The sequence below is a fragment of the Pocillopora verrucosa genome, chromosome 12 (assembly GCF_036669915.1).
Source record: "Pocillopora verrucosa isolate sample1 chromosome 12, ASM3666991v2, whole genome shotgun sequence".
NCBI lineage: Eukaryota > Metazoa > Cnidaria > Anthozoa > Scleractinia > Pocilloporidae > Pocillopora > Pocillopora verrucosa.
The window spans coordinates 20435044-20453342 of NC_089323.1; the positions used below are offsets into that span (position 1 = coordinate 20435044).

An 18299-nucleotide genomic window follows, 5' to 3' on the forward strand; every position below is an offset into this window, starting at 1 on the left:
CACTAGCTTCTTCTCAGCCTCAAAGTTTTTGAGGAGGGCGTTAATATAGTTGATAAAATGAGCAATGAATCAGGGTTGAGACGCCATGGAAAATAATGTAGAGGCTAATTTTCAACTCGAATCTGTGTATACATAAAACTTTCCAGTGTATAAAAACAGAAAACTAAACCTAGACATCCTTTCGATGCAGGTTATTTTGAGAACAAAAAAATAATTAATAACATAACTGCGTTAAGAAAAAAGTATGTTCGTGCAAAACCGCAGACCAAAACCGACTTAATAAGAGATATCAATTAAAAAAGAGTCTACCGCGCCTTGGAAATATTAGAAACATTCAACAGTGAATTGTCATCTCAACACACGAAGCTGTAAATTAACAAGAATCAGAAAAAGCTCAAAATGTGACATATTAGCCGATGGGTGTGGTCGGCTATTAAACTGCTTAATACTGGCAGGCATGCAACTAATGAAGAAAACAGCTGAACAATTAAACCTCACTGGTTCTAACAAAACTGTCTGTAACAAAATAACATCAAATAGCCTCAGTCGACAAATATCGTCTGAGGGAGAAATAATATCCTACCAAGAATATTAGGTAAGTGGGTGTGTATTCACTTGAATCAGTGGCATGCAATGACGGTTAATACTTCCATTGTATGACAGGAAATAGACCATTATATATCTTTTTAAGAAGAAAGAGAACACCCCTATCTCATAATGATAATGATAAGGGATATATATAGCGCTAAAACTATAAACAATATTCAGAAGCGCTTTACATACGTTAAAGTTCTATCCTAATTAAGATTAAAATATTCAAAGGCAATAAACATTAGAACTATTGAAACAAACTGAAAGCTTTCCTAAATATAAATGTTTTAAGTGGCTTTTTAAAAATGGTGAGGCTACCACTTGTTCTTATAGTTAATGGCAGCGAGTTCCATAAAACAGTTGCAGCATGAGCAAAGGCCCGATCCCCAAGTGAAGAGCAGTTGGCTTTTGGAACGAACAGAAGAGATTGAGCAGACGAGCGAAGAGCATAATTAGTAGCTGGTTTCAGGGACAAAAGATCTTTAATGTAAGGAGGACTTTGATTGTGTAAGGACTTGTAAACAAAGAGGAGCAATTTAAACTGAACTCTGAACGTTACTGGGAGCCAGTGTAGGTCGATAAGTGCAGGTGTGATATGGTCAAATTTTGGAATCTGAAAAATCACCTTAGCCGCAGCATTCTGAACTTTCTGTAAGCGATCGATTTGATATTAAGGTAGACCGAAGAGAAGTGCGTTACGGTAATCAAGGTGTGAGGATATAAAAGCGTGGACTACAATTTGAGACATCCACAATACTTTCCTGCTCAGCGAGCGACTTCAACACAAAGGCTTATGTTATTTCTTGGAAAGAAATGTTGAAACTTCTGAGCTACATTTACTTCCCAATCTCATAATCACGCACGCGCAAACCCCGCACGCAATCAAGACTATCGTTGCCCTTTCTTCACTAACTGCACTTGCAAAAGAATATCACAAAATTAAACAACCTTAAGACAAACTAAACACGAAGTAACTTTTTCTTTTAACATAACAAAAATAAACTGATATATTAATAAAAAAAAAATAACAAAAATGACTGAATAGCATCAATACCATGATGATGAAAAAAAATATGATTGCAATTGAGCTTTTCGTTAATTCAAGTCTTTTTTTAAACATGGCCCAATTTAATTACGTGAATAAATAGCTAGTTCAACCCATAACTTCTGGATACCAGATTTTTAGCAGGACCATTAACAGTCTATTATGGGGCAAAGATGTATCGTTATGTCTTGATTTCTTATGGTTTTAAGATACCTACAGTAAAACAACCGTTTTCTGAAGCTGCCGGCAGACTCGAATTTCCCTAGTCAGTGTTCGCTGATCTACCACACTACGTTACAAATTCTCGAATTAACACATCACTGTGAAATAATCAACTATTAATTTTACATATGTCGTCTAAAGGCAAACCATTGACATTTATGGCAACTTAGACCATATAAACTTCACACTAAAACTATTCTGTCCATGCACCATTCAAGCAAACCATACTAGGAGGAGGATTGGAATAATTATAAAAATCACACTATCGAAAAAATTGTCTTGAAGGGTAGAAACAGGCGAGAGTAGAACACATAATGAGGGAGTTACTGAATTTTTATTTTACTTTTGAATTATTAATGCGGAACAAAACAAGGCGCTACAGCTTTGAATTGAATGATGGCGAGGATTCATGCTAATTTCTTGTTCGTCAAAGACCTTTCTTTTTAAAGCAGTCTGTGAATAAAATAATGAGAGTTTCTTTGGCGCTCAGTACACGCAATAAACACTCCTTCCATAACGAGTCAAGAAATATTCCAACTGGATACCTTAGAAACCGATTTAATCCAGTTATAGAGAGACACAATTTGCCACATCATAATGAATTTTACAAACCGCAAATCTTGTTCGTTAAAATACTTCAACAAACTGTAAATCTTTTTGTTGAAGTTTCCGACATTCTAAAAAAAACCTCAACAGACAAAACCGCCGTTTAATCAGCGTGTGTGTTTCACGAAAGAACTCTACCTTCCATTTCAATGAAGATATATTGTTTCAAAGAGGTCAAATAGGAGATTTCTTCAGTATCAAGACTGCCTTCGTACCTACCTGTATGGCTAATTGTAGGCCGAATTTTGTTCACCAGATCCTTAAACGATAGTTTCCTTTCTTCCACTACCAATATCTTACGAATGTAAAAAATAAAAAAGGTGATTATATTTCTGAGAAAAGCAATGCCGCTAAGCTTCAAAAGAGTAACACAAAAAAATTAAAAGCTTATTAGAAAGCTGGCCGCAAACACGGAACGATGTGGATCCCACAACTCAGTGAATTCTTTAATATTTCCGGATAGTTTGGTAACACAAATAACATTTGGTAACAAATGTTGATCAACACAAATAGGGCAAAGGTATATTGCCTAAATAGGATTGATGGGAAAAAAAGGAAACTTCACTTCTTTTACACAGGAAAATCGACAATTTCTAAATAATCCGGCAGGCATTATTGAGAAAAAATGTTTGTTGCGTCACATTGGAAGACTTGGCCGGCACTCCTGTAGAGGAAACGGTATCATTCAAAACGCGCATTCCTTGCTCCTTTGACACGTTAATAGAACACGTCATTTAGAGTTTGTGAATGGTTTATGTATGTCATTGCCGGGATTTTCAACATCCCACCACGAATTAAGAAAAACACTCGAGTCCTGCTGGTTCAAGCATGAAAATCTCTTCAAATGGTGAGAATAATCCCACGAGTTCTGTTATCCTTCCTACCAGTAAACGATATACCTCATTATCACTAAGGACTTGAAACAACACGCTACATTGTGTGGAACGAGCGTGATCAAAACGGACCGTACACACAAACCCGACATCTTTTGTGTCGTAAATTGTTTGCTTTGCAGACGACCGAGGCAAGTCAAACAATTCTGCTTTTGATTGGTTAATAAAACGCAGCCCAAGGTAGGTCTGCTGTAGGCCGTGTGACGCTAGAAAGTTATGAGCCGAAACTTGAAACGTGAATGAAAGTGATTTCATGCGAAATTCCTCGATATAAAAAAAAGATCTGTTTCATTTTAGAATTGAAGAGTCTACTGTCAGACATGAGACATCATTAAGACCACACAACAAAGACATTACTCACTAAACGACTACTAACAACTGTCTTAAAAAACAATTTGACACCATGCCACATAAGTGAGCTATCCGCGTGCGGATTGGTCTATAGAGGTGTTACGTTACGCAAAATAGAAAGTCCTTTGAAAGGTCAATTTCCTAACTCGGGAAACGAAACACGACACGAGCCTGAGCTGCTCACCGCCTTCGATGTACACCGAACGTTCTGGGGTAGCACAGAGCAAAAGGTTATCGGTGAGCTATTGTAAATGAAAAGCAATTAAGCTGATCGGTAAATTGAAGGCAGGCTGAAAACACGTTTGACAAAAGACAGGAAAATTGATCAGACGGACCGTGCGCGCGTGTGGTGTATAAAAGCTGCTGGTGTTAGTAACAGAGTACAGTTACTTTGCGGGACGAATCATGAACGTGGATTATCAGCATTTTGAAGGAACAGCTCTCGAACCATATGCACATTCACCTGAAGGCTCTGCCTGCAGCTCGAGTGGGTCAGAAACAAGTTTAAGCCCGACACCATCGCCACAAGCTGCAATGTTTTACCCGCCAGGACACAGACTTACACTCTCGTACCACAATCACTGTCAGTCGTACATGAAACGACTCTACACAAACAGCAGAGAGCGGTGGAGGCAACAACACGTTAATCTGGCGTTTGGTGAGCTAAGAAAACTACTTCCAACTTATCCACCAGAGAGGAAACTCTCTAAGAACGAAATCCTTAGACTTGCCATGAAGTACATCCGATTTCTGGACGATCTTCTCAAAGACATGGGCGACAACAGCAAGCAGAATCAAGATTCACGCGAAGATGTCTCTGACACAAAGCTCAAAGAAGAAAGACGAGAAAAAGGACAATTACACTGCAAAAGACAAACCAACTGTTCTCTTTCATTCATGGAAGGAATGAAAACAAATGTTATCGACTCAAACGCGCCATCGATATTTGACGCGCATTAACTTTCTCTGAAGATGTCTACATTTTACAACACGCACAGATATTTCACATTTTCCGTATTAACTGCGGTCTAATGTGATGATATCAGTCTAATATTTGACAAATAAGGGCCTCAGTGGAACATTGTCCACGAATTGTTGCAGACTGGAATTGTAAATAGTGTAATTATTTCTAAGGCTGTTCTTTGTAATCGTGTTTACTGTTATCCTTTAACTTGTGTAAATAGTTTTTTTCCCCGCTGTTGTGTCTAGTTTGTTTGTTTAAGAGTTAAATCGTCTCTTTATTTGTAATGCGTTAGGATGTTGAACCCTCTAAAACTATTATGTTTATCTGTCCAGAGATTTGCCATCTAAAGAAACTGAGCGCTCTAATTAATAAACACTTTCTCTGATCAAGATCTTGTCATATTGTGCTATCATCAGTATATATTTCCGCTTCTGTTTTAGTAATTTTGGGGTTTTTAAGTAAATAAATAGCGCAAAAATTAGTCGAACTAGGGTGTTAATCAAATTTTCACGCGTTGCGCGAAAACGCGCTTTAGTGGCTCACGGTTTTAAGTGAGGAGACTTGTGCACTTAAGAAATAATTCGCTGACTAATTTCACAAACAAAGAAAGCTATGTTATCTGCTTTCGTGCCAATGAAAGATCGGCTACCATTGAAAACATCAACGTACTTCATTCAAGTGTAATGTTTCTGTCTAATTCGGAGATTGTTGAGCTGATAAACTGAGTAACATTAAATTAATGAGAGATCAAGGACGGACAAATCTCTGAGAGCAAAGATCATTTTTGACAGCAAGGTCACTTGCGTCATGAAAATACTCAATAGTAACAGCTCTAAGGATTGTCAATGCACAATCTACAGCAATCTGATGAGCCGATAGCTGCGGTTTGTTTTCAAGACGCTTTAGGGGAAATAGTTTCTCTTATTTTAGGAACGATTGTTTTTCATCTATCATTTCAGTGTCCACACCTAATTTTTTGTCACACCCGTCCCCTACTGTGAGTTTGAAAATATAAGTTAACTTTTCACGTCGCAAAATTAGATCATTTACCTTTCCATCTATCTAAAATGTCTCTGTATATAACTTCTCGTCCGGGTAAACATCACGATATACTTGCACTAGGAGGCGACACGTTTATTGTGATTTGGAGTCAAACAAAAAATTCGTACCTCACATTCAGTCGTTAATACACCATTAACATTACGTTAAACAAACTGCACTTCTATTTAAAAAGAAATATGCACTAAAAGTAATCAGTTTATTTAGACTTGTCGAGGTTAACACTTGAATGTTCACAAAAGGAAAACAGAAATCAGTTTGCATGTAAAATAACAAACTAACAACATGAGATCAGACTTTGTAACAAAAATAAAAGTTAACGCAGCGAACAAAACTAACCGCAAATCACCTTGAAGGATACGGAAATAGCTGCGATTAACCTCCACCTTGGTGTTAAATTCCCCATAACAACTTTTCAATAACAAACAGGAGGAATTCTAAAACCTTACTGAATGTCTAATACAAACAAACAAGAGAGAATTATTAACACATGTGTAATTTGTGGGCCGGGCGGAAGAGCGCCCCAGGCGACCGAGAACGTGCACGTCTTCATTGAGTGGGATGGCCGATGAAACGGGAGGTGCTGACAACTGGTAAAACGGTGAAAAATGAGCTAACGCGCTTGCTTTTACAAACAGCTGGAAAACATTTGAAAACTGACAGTAACCCTACGTTTTGGGTAACTAACATGAGAGAGCTTAACCCCATTATCTATTTCACTCTCTGTATTGGTCTCATAATGGTAGCCATCAGTGCCATTACAAGCTGTGTTAAATACAAAATTTTGCCAGCGACGAACATTTGTTTTATACGATATTTTCACTCTGAGGTTTGAGGAAAATACCCAAACGATCACTAATAATGATTTTTTTTATATTCTGGAATACCGAGGAAGTGAAATAATGTATGCGAAATGAAGAGATAGGATTTACTCCGGTGATAAGTTTTTTCGTTCCGGCTTAGAACGCGTCCGTAACAAAAGATAGACATACTTTTTTCCAAAATATCTTAAGAACACGACAAGTAAATTGCGAGCTGTACTGTCTCATTACAACCGTATATCCTATCCAGCCTTTACCTAAAACCTCAAGCAAATATCAAACTCTTGAACTACTTCCAACTCGAACGACTTTTTGATGTCTTGCAATTTCTACAAAGAGAGAGCATACAGTATTATCTTTTTTTTTTCCACCCATTGTGTTTCCCCCTTATCTTGAGCACGACAGTTAAAAAGAACTTTCACACCACTATGGTAATCCTTTTACCTGTTGAATTTCCAAGATTTCCGAGCAATTTTAGGCGTAATAAGAGGTACAACAGGCGGTATATTTCACTGGTTACCGCATGAAAAAAGAAAACACTACACCTACCCATCAAAATAACGAGGTATTATAAACAATCTCTAATAATTTACATACAGCTGTTTGAAGGAAATACTGAAGGATTTAAAGTAAATAAAAAGCTTAGACATCATTAACGCATATCAAGGGTTTATAGTTATTATTGCTGCGTTCTTATTTTCTCGATGTCCTATCGCAAACGAAATACAATATTTCTTCACCTAAATTGTAAAATCTTCGAAGGCGGAGTTTGTCTCCCAAGAAAATTCAACAAAATCTCATTCAACACTACATCGGAGTATCAATGTATCTGTGCTTGAGTAAGAATTCACTGACTATCCTCCGACAAAAGAGCAGTAGATGTAAAAATATAAGATAAGCAACGGAAATTACTGCTATTATAAAGGATTAAAAGAAGCGAAATGTTTCTCCGGGCGGCTGGAAAAAGAAAACAACAGCTGTTTTGTATTTTTGAGACGGTTAAAAATAACTTGCGCGAGAAAAAAAAAATCTTTTACCAGGTCATCACCCCTTTCATGCGCACATTGTTTGTCTGGTATATTCAGAGGAAATACAGAAACAGCAACTATACTTAGTCAATAAAACACAAAATGTGGCTGGTGCGTCTTTGTTTCATCACCCGACACTTTTGTTTAAGCACGCGACTCTATTTGTGTTCCTGTGTGTATTAGCTTCTGTTCAATTGAGTTGCATTGATAATTTTGGCCATGGTTACTAAACTCCTAGAAAGCTATTCAATATTATTTCCTTTGTTTCATTGGCATTGTTTCTTTAATAATTACTTTGAGCCAAAAAGGAAATTTATCAACACAAATGTGTCGTTGGGTGATCGTTTTTTGTTTCGCGGCCAAAGTGGGCGGAAAGTTGAATAAAATTACTCCTATCTAAGAATTTCAAATTCACACACCTACACACTGAGCAACGAGAAAAATACTCAAAAAGGGAGATTATCTCTCTTGGGTAAACTTAAATGTCACGTGGAAGTGTCTTAAGGAAAATCTCATAACACTTAGAATTATAGTTTACTTCCTTGCTTAGGAAAGTTTGGATCGAGTTAAGAGTGGTGAATTGTGAAGCAAAATGAAAAAAAACATATGTGGGTCTCAGAAGTCTCTATCAAAAAGATATTCATGGCCCAATTCACAGCTCTAGGTATGAACAACAACTATTTCCAGCATGTCAACTAAAACTTTATCCAAACGATAGCCTTCATTTGAGAAGACTTTTGGCAGGGATATTGCGGGCACTTTCCGCTTAACTAATTAACTCGCCCACACATGCACATCTTGAGCAGAAGGATGTAAAATCAATTATTACGAACTTAACCTATGAGGAAATTGCCGATTATAGCGCTAATGAGACTAACGGCTAGCAGAGATAAACACTAATGGAGTTTGAGGGACAAATTTGCCGTGGAAAACTGCTCTACACCAAAGCATTTTTTATTTATTTATTTTAGAAATGTATCAAACCTAAAAAAAAAACCAAATCTTAAAGTCCATCTAATATTTTCGCTTGCACGCTATTGGTCTGAACAAGTCACGAGTTCCCTTGGTCTCAACAAGTCACTTGCGGACCAAGGACTGGAAAATAATCACGTCCTTCGCAGTCAAAGGTTTTGACGAACTCTGTTCTTAATCTGCGTCGTATTAAATCTTATTGTTTGAGGGTAAGCTGTTCGTTATTGGCTGTTTATTACTTTAACCTTAACGCAAAGTAAAAATACACGAGATGGTTGTTAAACTTTGTTTTAGCTAAGCTTCAACCATATTTCACAATATTTGAAAGAGGAAGGAAGCTTTTACGTCCTAAGAATGATCAGAATCAAATTTCTCCTAAAATATTAGCACAGGATCACTAGTTAAGGTCATGAAAATTAATGAAATGATCAGTAAGACCTTTAATACATTTCAATTATTGTCGCAAGACAATGTATGCAGACCACTGAGGTTATATCATATGTAAACTGTGGAGCCTAAAGGATTGGGGAACTTGGAATTCAGTGATATAATAGACAACCGTTTATGTGTTCTTCACAGTGGATATTTCTTCATCGATTGTTTTCCATTCAAAACTGTCATGAAAACTATTTATCTCTCAGCATAAATTAATCAATTTTCAGCCGATCTTGACCACCGCTGTCACAAATCAGAGCAGTTATTCTTAAAAGCTGCAACTTGCCACTCTCGTGTGATTTGAACATCACCAACAAAAAGAAACATTCTTCATCTACTGAAGAACAAAGGCCTTCTTTGGTTGTAACCTTGAGCCAATGATATTGTCCGAAACCGGCGTTATGTCTGAGAAAGCTTGGCAGTTTTTGATTGGTACAAGGATCACCAAAAACCGGCGCTTGTCCCGTGGAATGCTTTACTTACAAGTAGTCCAAGGAGGTTTTCAAAGATGCTACCTTCGTTTCTCTTTCATTGCCTTTTTACTCGCTTCTCTTCGTCTTTTGTTGATGGGATTTCGTGGATCAAATATTTCATATGTATCTTCATTTTCAATGTAAGCATCCCGAGCTCGTTTGCTCTCAGCTTCGCACTTCAACGAGTGAAACATCCTAGAAAAATACACCAAAGGCACCAATCAAACTCATGTTAAAGATGATGGATCAATGTCAATATCCAATCAACTGCCCTACCCTCCCCTAACCCAACAATAGTCAACTGATAACAAGTTAGGGTTAATGTTTGGTAAGGGGTGGAGTAGGTGTGCATTTGTTCAAATACTGACATGGGAGAGATCCTGACACGGGATGAGAGTTTCTAAAGCTAACGTTTAGAGCGTTATAGAGCCCTTAGTCAGAACGTTAGCCTTTCGCTATAACGAACAGCTAACGCTCGAAACGTCAGCTTTAGAAACTCTCTTTGGTGGCCAATTTATATCATTAACTCAATTAATCAAATCAAAGTATTATGTTGTTGACTTCTTTGGTTTTGTTTTGTGTTTTTGTTCTCTTACCACCCAGTGTCATCATCTTGGTTTTCTTCGTCTTTTTCAATGTCTTTTCCTTCGTTTTCATCTCTCTCTTGTTCTCCTTCAACATTATTAAGTTTGGATGCAAATGACGCCAAAAGAGAGAGGGTCTGCAAATAAAGAAAAATAGTTACACTCGTCTTATCACATTTGAAAATATGGCGACAACAGTTAAGCCTATCTCCAAAGAGTGACTGGCTTCTAAATTCTCCTTAAAGTGTCACCCTTGAATCCAGTGTCAAGGTCACGAGAATAAAGGAGATGATCAGAAATTTAAGACACCCTTGACTGCTAAACAAATCAGTTCTCCTTGAGAGTATCATAGGAATTGTAGAGAGAACAGTGCGGAGAAAATGAATGCTGATGTTAGAGTATGAAGGGTAAATAGAGAGAACCTCAATTAAAGGAGCTATGTAAAACTACCTTCAGCTCGAACAAAACCGCAAAATATTAGTTCGGAGAGACAGAAGGACACAAGAGAAGAAGTAAAGCACCATGAAGAAACACGAATTGTTGCGGAAGGAAGAGATGAATACGGATGACAACATTGAAACATTTAGGCTATATTTTTCAAGATGGACCAAATAGAACACAGCTCCTATACAACAAGGATTTGCTTAAGCCAGTTTCAGCCTTTATGGGAGTAAACAACAAAATTATCGGTGTCATCGGACAAGTCTAAAAAAGCCAATAATTAAGACTACCAACAGCCGCTTTTATTCCTCTTAAACCAAACACTAACGAAAGACGAAAGCGAGTGACAAATGATGATAGTGCGAAACTTGCAAAAGGTTAAAATAACTTTTTCCATAAGCGGATGCCGTCGGTTTAATAGGAGGCTGTGTTCGGAAAAAGGGCTGTAAGGCGAAACCCAAAACACGAGAGCCTGCTCGCAGGCTCAACAGACGGCGATAAGAGTCTTGTAGGGGTACTACTACCCCTGTAGGCGGCGGTAGACCGCTGGACACCAGCCTCTATTGAAACCTCTGAACCTAGTGGTGATTGTGCTCAGTTAGCCAAAATAAACTATTGATTTATTATCAGTGCTGTTGGCTTCGTTGTGTATTCATTTCGTGATATAATACCTGTTCATCTCTCCCTTCTCCTTTTCTTTTCTGGCTCGTTTTCTTTTTTTCAAGATACGTTTTTTGCTCAGCATGGAAAGCGGCCAGGACATCGGATTCTTTGGTCTCTATCAAAAATCAAAATTATAATGACAAAAAAAATCATTTTATAGGGGCTCGTTAATTTTACGCTTAATGAGGCGTAAAAGTTCCCCCTCTAACAACATAGGCGTAATTTATTCTGATTCTTTATCCCGTTTTGACATTTTCTTAGGATGGATGTTTTCACTGGCATGCCTTCTCCACCTGTAAACGAGCTCTGTAAAGAAACTCATTAAAATAGCAAAGCTATAAAAAAAATAATAAATTTTAAAAAACAAAATTTACAGCGCTGCACTGGCCGGGAATCGAACCCGGGCCTCCCGCGTGGCAGGCGAGAATTCTACCACTGAACCACCAGTGCTTGGCTACTTATTCAAGGAGAATTGACCCGAGAGGACCTTTATTCGAGAGTAATAAAGAATCTTTATATTTCAGACTTCTCCTTACGCCTTCTTAAATTTCATCGCATGAATTCACTGTCTTTGCTTTATAATAGAGTTAAATCAAGAAGCCGATTGTACACCGTACTATGAGTATTAACATTTCGGAGACTGGCATATGTTTAAATTTTAGTTGCCTTGAGCAGAAGAAGTGAGTCTATTGATGCTAGGTGGCAGCTTGTAAAATGTGTAACGCAAAGTTTTTCTTTAATTTTTTTGGTGTGTCTGTATCTTCGTATCTTTCCGAAATAGGGGCCGTAAGAAGAGCCTCTTCTTAAGAGGGAAGCCGATAAGAGAACAACCACGACAGACTTTATTCTCTAAACGCAGAAATCTGGTAGAAATCCCGAGGTTTATTTTCGCGAAAAAACAATGAGGTAAAAAGAAAAAAAATCTTCGAATGGTCTTAATTTGACGTGCAAAATCTGCTCTCATTCTTTCCCTCCTTTTTTATTTTATAGACTATCTCAATGTCTTTTTTTTTCCTTTTCGTTATGTCTGATCATAAAGTATATCGTTTTTTTTTTATCTTTAATTATGAATTTTTTTTGCCCGCCTAGACTGGCACTGGCTACGCGCGAGCCAGGAGAATATCGTCACTCGTCTTCAGAAAATTTGCAAATGCTGATACAAGTGTTCATACCTGAGGAACTTTCTTCTTTCTCAGTTTTCTCAGTTTTTGACTCCATCAGTTCTCGCTTCAGTCTTTTATATTCAGCACGGGAAGAAGAAATCTTGGATTGCGGTTCCTCTTCTTCTTTGCTAGTAAGAGAGTTAAAAGAACGCAAAAAGTATAGCTATTGTTTTGTGTTCGTTCCTGCCCTTGAGCATAACACTCGTTTCGCGCTCGCATCTTGTACGCAAAAGAAAAAAACGTGTGACGCTAGTTAAAGGCAGGAATAATGGGCATTTTTCAGCCACCGAACTATTCAACATGATTAATAACTATGGGCATCACCTACAGGGAGGCCCTCATTACAAGAGCAGCCCTTAAACTCTTTACGGTGGTCAATTTACGTTTTCAACTCAGTTGTTAACACTAAATGGCCTCATTATAAGGGCTCGGGGCACAAAGGTTCCTTCACTTGCGGGAAATTATGAAGCCTTGAGCTACGCGAACCCATGAGAATTTTGTAGATGATCATTTCCCTTATTCTCACGAATTTAATGATTTAATCAGGGGTGATCTTGTAAGGAGAAATAAGATGCCAGTCACTCTTAGGCGTTAAAGTGTCAATAACTCTGGGCAGCTGTTTCATGTCAGACTCAGTATTTTTTCATTTGCCTATAAAAGAGCCCAGAGTCAAGTGGTGACGACCCTTTTTGTTTACTAACCTGGTTTCTAATCGTTCTTTTGTTTTCATTCTATCACTATCATCCTCATCTTCCTCTGCTTTCCTTTTCTTCAGTTTATTTCGCACCTTGTCTCGCATATCTGCGTCAAAATCCCGTCCATCGGTATTCTATAGGCATAAACAATCATATTAAAAATGATTCAATCATCTCCCTCAATCTTTCACTGCTGGAATGAAGTGCTGTTGAATAAGTCAACAGTCAAAATATGTTTACTGAAGAGAAAAAAATGAGGACGTCACTCCTTGGGGTCTTGTATTAAAAATGAATACCAACAATTAATAAGGCAACAGTACTAACAAAATGGTTAACAGAGTGTACCATATATCAGAACAACAAGAAGATTTAGGATCAATGTCAATATCTGAACAAATGTGCACCTACCCCTCCCCTAGCCCAACATTACCCCTACCTTGTTATCAGTTGACTCTTGCTGGGTTAGGGGAGGGGTAGGTGTACAGTTGCTTAGATACTGACATTGTTCAGAGATTTGATTAGGAGGACAAATTGTCCAGTGACTATCTATTCTACAAAGTGTTTAAAATGAGTTATGCAGAACAAACAAACCTAAAATACATACCTCCTCATCACTGTCATCATCTAGGCCTTTACTCTTGGATTTCTCATTTTTCTAAAAAAGTCAGGATGCTTGTTTATTAATTAAGAATTTCTGTAATTAATTAGTGGGGAAAGGTTAGTTATTTCTTAAATAATCACCTTTGCATCTTTTGAAAAATCATTCTACTTTCCTTCAGAAAAATCAGGGTCACTCAAAAGTTCAAGAAGACCACAAAACAACAATGAGTTCTATAACAAGTAATAGGAAAGTAGAATCCCCCAGAGGGGGATAAGTAGCATGTGGTGGGTGGAGAATTTTGGACATGAATAAAGGGGGTAAGCTTTTAGAGAAACTGTGGTGCTGTGGTGGTGGGGGGTAATATGAGATAATTTGGTTTTATCAACTGATTTGATGATGTAATTTGGCCGCCATACAGAGTTTCTATAGCTGATGTTTTGAATGTCAGCCCCCTGTCAGAGTAAGAGCTTTAGAGCATTTTGGACATGGGTTGATTCAAGGTGACTGCTAACATGCAAACAACAAAACTGCCAGACATGGTGTGAAGAGCAGAATAAATACATGTAACACTTTCAAGTGTCAATTATTAATTCTCCTCTAAAATTGCAGGACAATTGCCGACATATATCAATGATACCTTAACTGAAGAAATTGTATTTTCAACAGCAGGTTGTTTCCTCAGTTTTGGATCATTCAACAAATCATGACTGCTTTTCATCTTTAATGTCTGAAATAATAGAAAAAAGAAAGTAAATTCAAATCAGTTGTAATAATAATCAACCTCGGAGGAAGCAAACCAATGGATAAGATGGACTCCCTCCTCAAAGTTGTGAGTTTTTATAGAAACCAGTGCTACGTCATTTGGCAAGTGAAACCCCCTACTACAATTGATAATCTTGCAGTAAACATATACCATGGGGAATTTTGATAATCCCATTTCTGCCCCTTAGCTGGGAGTTTCAATAAAAGCAAGTTACCAGTGGTTTATCACCACTTGTAGGACCTCTCACCACTGTCTGTATATCCTGCAAGTAGGTTCATGTTTGAGTGTTGCCTTACAGCCCTTTTTCTGGGGCACAGCCACCTAGTACACCATTAGCAGTCACTTATGGAAACAGTTATTGAAATCCCTGTATTAGCACTTCATATGCCTTTTGAGTTTCTTTGCTCTGAAGAGCTACCTCAGAAATTTCAGCAGAAATGTATAGAGAACACTATGGAGAATATGCATTCTGTTGTTAGGGTGTAAAGTACTAATCCATACTAATGAGAGGAATTCTGGTAACAATTTAATAAAATAACTATTATAATCTGACCTTTGAAACTGAAGCTACTGTTGATTCATCTTCTTCTGCCTCTTCCCCGAATGACAATAAGCTAAAGTTTCTACAAGAAATCAAATTTGAAGTAAACAAAACCTGTGGTGACAAAATATCATATTTTGATGTTACCACATTACCTAAAAGCAATCTCTTTTTAATTAGTTCTAAATCTCTCTTACTGATTATCAAAGGCAATTATATGTAAGATGTAATACTAACTGATTCAAAAACTTGGGTTCAGTCTATTAGTTTGGTCTATGTTGAGGCATTTAACAAATACTACATGTAAATATATATTAACACATAAAAAGAACAAGAAGAGAAAAGCTGCAGTGGCACCTACTTTGTTCCTTTGACTTTTTTCTTTTTTTCTTCCTCAGGTTTTGTTTTCACCTCCTCTTTTCTCTGCCTTGGAACTATGTCATCAAAAGGATTATATAAAACCTGAAAATGAGGAATTTTTGTTTCACTATTGATAAGTAGTAATTACTGAATCTAAACCATTATTTCCTTCACTGATCCATTATTTGAACTTTTTTTCCCTTATATGATATTAGGATACCTCACTGACCCATGATAAATAATTTTAAGTAAGACTTCAAGGTCTATAGTATAGAAGATCAGTTAACTTCATGAGAGGAAAAAATGATCACAGACTGTAACTATTACACCAATATTTAATTAACCTTTCACTCCGCAACACAATTCTTATAATATTAGTTCTGAGAATTTGGCATTAGATCAACTAGTAATCCCCTAATTAATAACTTTCTTTATTGTATCGAAATTGTAAGGAGACATTCTGTCTTAGTCACTCTTAGGAATTCAAGGGTTTAAGGAAGTATAAATCAATCATTTCATCAAACCTCTGTTTTCTTTATCTTAGGAGGGAAAAGAGGTCTGTCATTACTGTCAACTTCACAATCTTCCATCTTAATCATGTTGTAAATGGTGTCTCCAGCAACCTACAAACAGAGGTGACAAACTTTATCCAGATTTGTTACAGTAAAACATGAAAATTAAATATGGTTTTCCTTTCTGTTACACTGGCTTTTCATTGGCTTCATGCATTTTGATATTGCACTATGTGCTGATTCATCCTTGAGATTATTTTAGTTTGGTTTTGAGGGTGCTCAATCAAAAGAGCATTGCATGATAAACACATCCATCAGCAAGGATAGAGCTAGACTGCACTAGATACTATTTATACAAGTTATATACATAATTAGATACAAATTGAAAAATGGTGTAACCCTTGAAATCCAGAGGTCCTGGCTTTGAATGCTTCTCTAACTAATTGCAATATTTTTTTGGGTAGTCCCACCTGGAGTTTTCTGAGCAACTCTCAGTTTAGCATCCACTCTAGTCCTGAATTGCATTTTTTTTGTTTCACTTTGCTCAGTGTATTTGGCACAGGTGTGTTTTGCATTGTGTGTTTTTTCTATAGTCATCACCGGTAATTGCATCACCCCAACAAAAGACAATTTTTTAAAATTTATACCTTGCCAAATATGGTGTGTTTGCCATTCAATTCATGTGTTGCTCCAAGAGTGAAAAAGAACTGACTTTGATTATCATTGGGCCCAGCATTAGCCATTGCAACCAGCCCTCTGCGCACAAAGCGAAGCCTTTGATGAAATTCATCCTACGAGAGCAAAGAGTACCTTAAAACAAGTCACTGAAAAATTTTAAATACAAGTTTAAACATTTTTAAAGTCATTATTCTGAAGCTCATTCTATTTACAAAAATGGATCCCATCAACCAAAATCAAGTTCAACAATTACCTTGAAAGGTCTTCCATAAATTGATTCTCCCCCTGAGACAAGAATAAAAAAAAATAAAAAAGAGGAGAAATGCAACCTTTTCACAGGTATCTGAGAAAACATGAAACACCACATTGAATAGAAAATTTATTTTAACCAAGTACAAGACCATATTTATCAACTGGCCACAGCATATAACTTACCCATCCCTGTTCCTGTTGGGTCTCCTCCCTGCACACAGAAACCTACAGGAAAAACGTGAATGAGTTTGCTAACAGCTTGGATAAGTTTGCTGACAACTGAAATCAGTCCCAAACAACTTGGGTGAGTTCAGCAAGAACTTGGATAAGTTCATTGACAACTTTAGCAAGTTTGCTGATAACTACTGCAAGATCCCCAACAACTATGACAATGTCACTGACAACTTAGATGGGTTCATCAACAATTGTCAGACAAGCATGTAATAACATGAAGCAAACTCCTTAATCTTTAATCTTTAATCACAGTTCATAACCTACATCGAACAAAGGTACAAAAATGGTTGACAGGACGGTAGTAGGGGGAAACTAAATTCCCATGCTAAGACATACCCTCCCAAAAAAAAACAAAAAAAAACTATAACAAAAAAAAAACTGGTATTTGGGGTAATTACTGGGGAAATTAAAACTATATTTTTTTGGTGTAACACATCATATTTTGTGGATGTCACTTAATCAATGTTTACCTTTGACAATTCTGTGGAAAATAGTGCCATCATAATATCCCTCCATACAGAGCTGAACAAAATTCCTGCAGGTTTTAGGAGCTTCTTTTGACCACAACTCAATCTCTATTTCTCCAGATGAAGTAATGAGAAGAACCTGTTGTGATGAAGTGAAAATAGCTGTAAATGGTATTTGTGAAAAGCTGTAATGGTTGCAAAAGAATTTTTTATGACTTTTATTTTAAAACCCTCTTAAACAACTTTAAAGAAAATTATTTCAAATGGTACAACAAACAAGAACTTGGAATAATTATTAAATGAAAATTATTTAAATCATAAGATGGTAATCTCAATTACTTTTCACCACTTCACCAAAATTTTGAACAGCTGGAGATTGCAAGCAGGATATATCGTATTAATTTATCACAATTATTCATAAGCTTGAATGAATGGCAGCCAGTCGAGAGAACTGAAATTTTGATCAAGAGTGAGAGCGATGTAAATAACTGGCCCTGTTTCAGTATTTTTTCCCAAGTGTTGATTTCTTTCCGCTAAGTCACGCAAAAAATGACACAGCATGTCGATACACATTTCGTTACTCAAGCCAGCTGTTGCGAGACGACGATAACTCTAAAAGATCTACTACTTGGACAACTTGTTGTCTTGAAATGTTCAAATCTGCGCGCCATACTTTTACAACAACTGCCTCATTTCCGACAATTTTCTTATAATTCTGCCAGAAATTTTTCCCAGCCAAGTATGACTATTTCTCACCTTTCCATTTGTTGGAGGCTCTTGGATATATATGTTGCTCATTTTTGTAAAATTTGAAATTTAGTTGCAGACAACTTCTTCCTTAAAACCTGTTTATGAAATCCTCTTCCAGAAACGAAACAAATCAGC

At 37.0% G+C, this 18299-nt stretch overlaps 2 protein-coding genes and 1 non-coding gene across 3 annotated transcripts; 1 reads left to right on the forward strand and 2 right to left on the reverse strand.

Moving 5' to 3' along the window:
• Positions 1 to 3868: 3868 nt before the first annotated feature.
• LOC131783424 (transcription factor atoh7) lies at positions 3869 to 5056 on the forward strand. The gene has a single exon (XM_059100179.2). The coding sequence runs from the start codon at positions 4114 to 4116 to the stop codon at positions 4666 to 4668; it is 555 nt and encodes a 184-aa protein (XP_058956162.2). The 5' UTR covers positions 3869 to 4113; the 3' UTR covers positions 4669 to 5056.
• Positions 5057 to 5934: 878 nt separating this feature from the next.
• LOC131783382 (spliceosome-associated protein CWC27 homolog) lies at positions 5935 to 18274 on the reverse strand. The gene is made up of 15 exons (XM_059100120.2): positions 18171 to 18274; positions 17418 to 17553; positions 16897 to 16938; positions 16715 to 16746; positions 16431 to 16574; positions 15796 to 15894; positions 15273 to 15373; positions 14924 to 14993; positions 14245 to 14334; positions 13611 to 13661; positions 13013 to 13140; positions 12321 to 12439; positions 11157 to 11263; positions 10057 to 10181; positions 5935 to 9655 (listed from the first exon to the last, which is right to left on the reverse strand). Exons 1-15 carry the CDS (start codon positions 18210 to 18212, stop codon positions 9499 to 9501), a joined length of 1443 nt encoding a protein of 480 aa, XP_058956103.2. The 5' UTR covers positions 18213 to 18274; the 3' UTR covers positions 5935 to 9498.
• Positions 11528 to 11598, reverse strand: Trnag-gcc (transfer RNA glycine (anticodon GCC)). Its single transcript has one exon. It is a non-coding gene; the product is annotated as a tRNA-Gly (tRNA).
• Positions 18275 to 18299: the final 25 nt, after the last annotated feature.

Bases quoted from the DNA above. Each gene is read 5' to 3' on its own strand.
- LOC131783424 (XM_059100179.2), top strand. From the start codon at position 4,114: ATGAACGTGGATTATCAGCATTTTGAAGGAACAGCTCTCGAACCATAT.
- LOC131783382 (XM_059100120.2), bottom strand. From the start codon at position 18,212: ATGAGCAACATATATATCCAAGAGCCTCCAACAAATGGAAAG. The intron at 16,575-16,714 runs GTAATTGTTGAA...TTGCTCTCGTAG, and splicing joins TTTATGGAAGACCTTTCAAG to GATGAATTTCATCAAAGGCT. The intron at 13,141-13,610 runs GTATGTATTTTA...TTATGCCTATAG, and splicing joins ATGATGACAGTGATGAGGAG to AATACCGATGGACGGGATTT.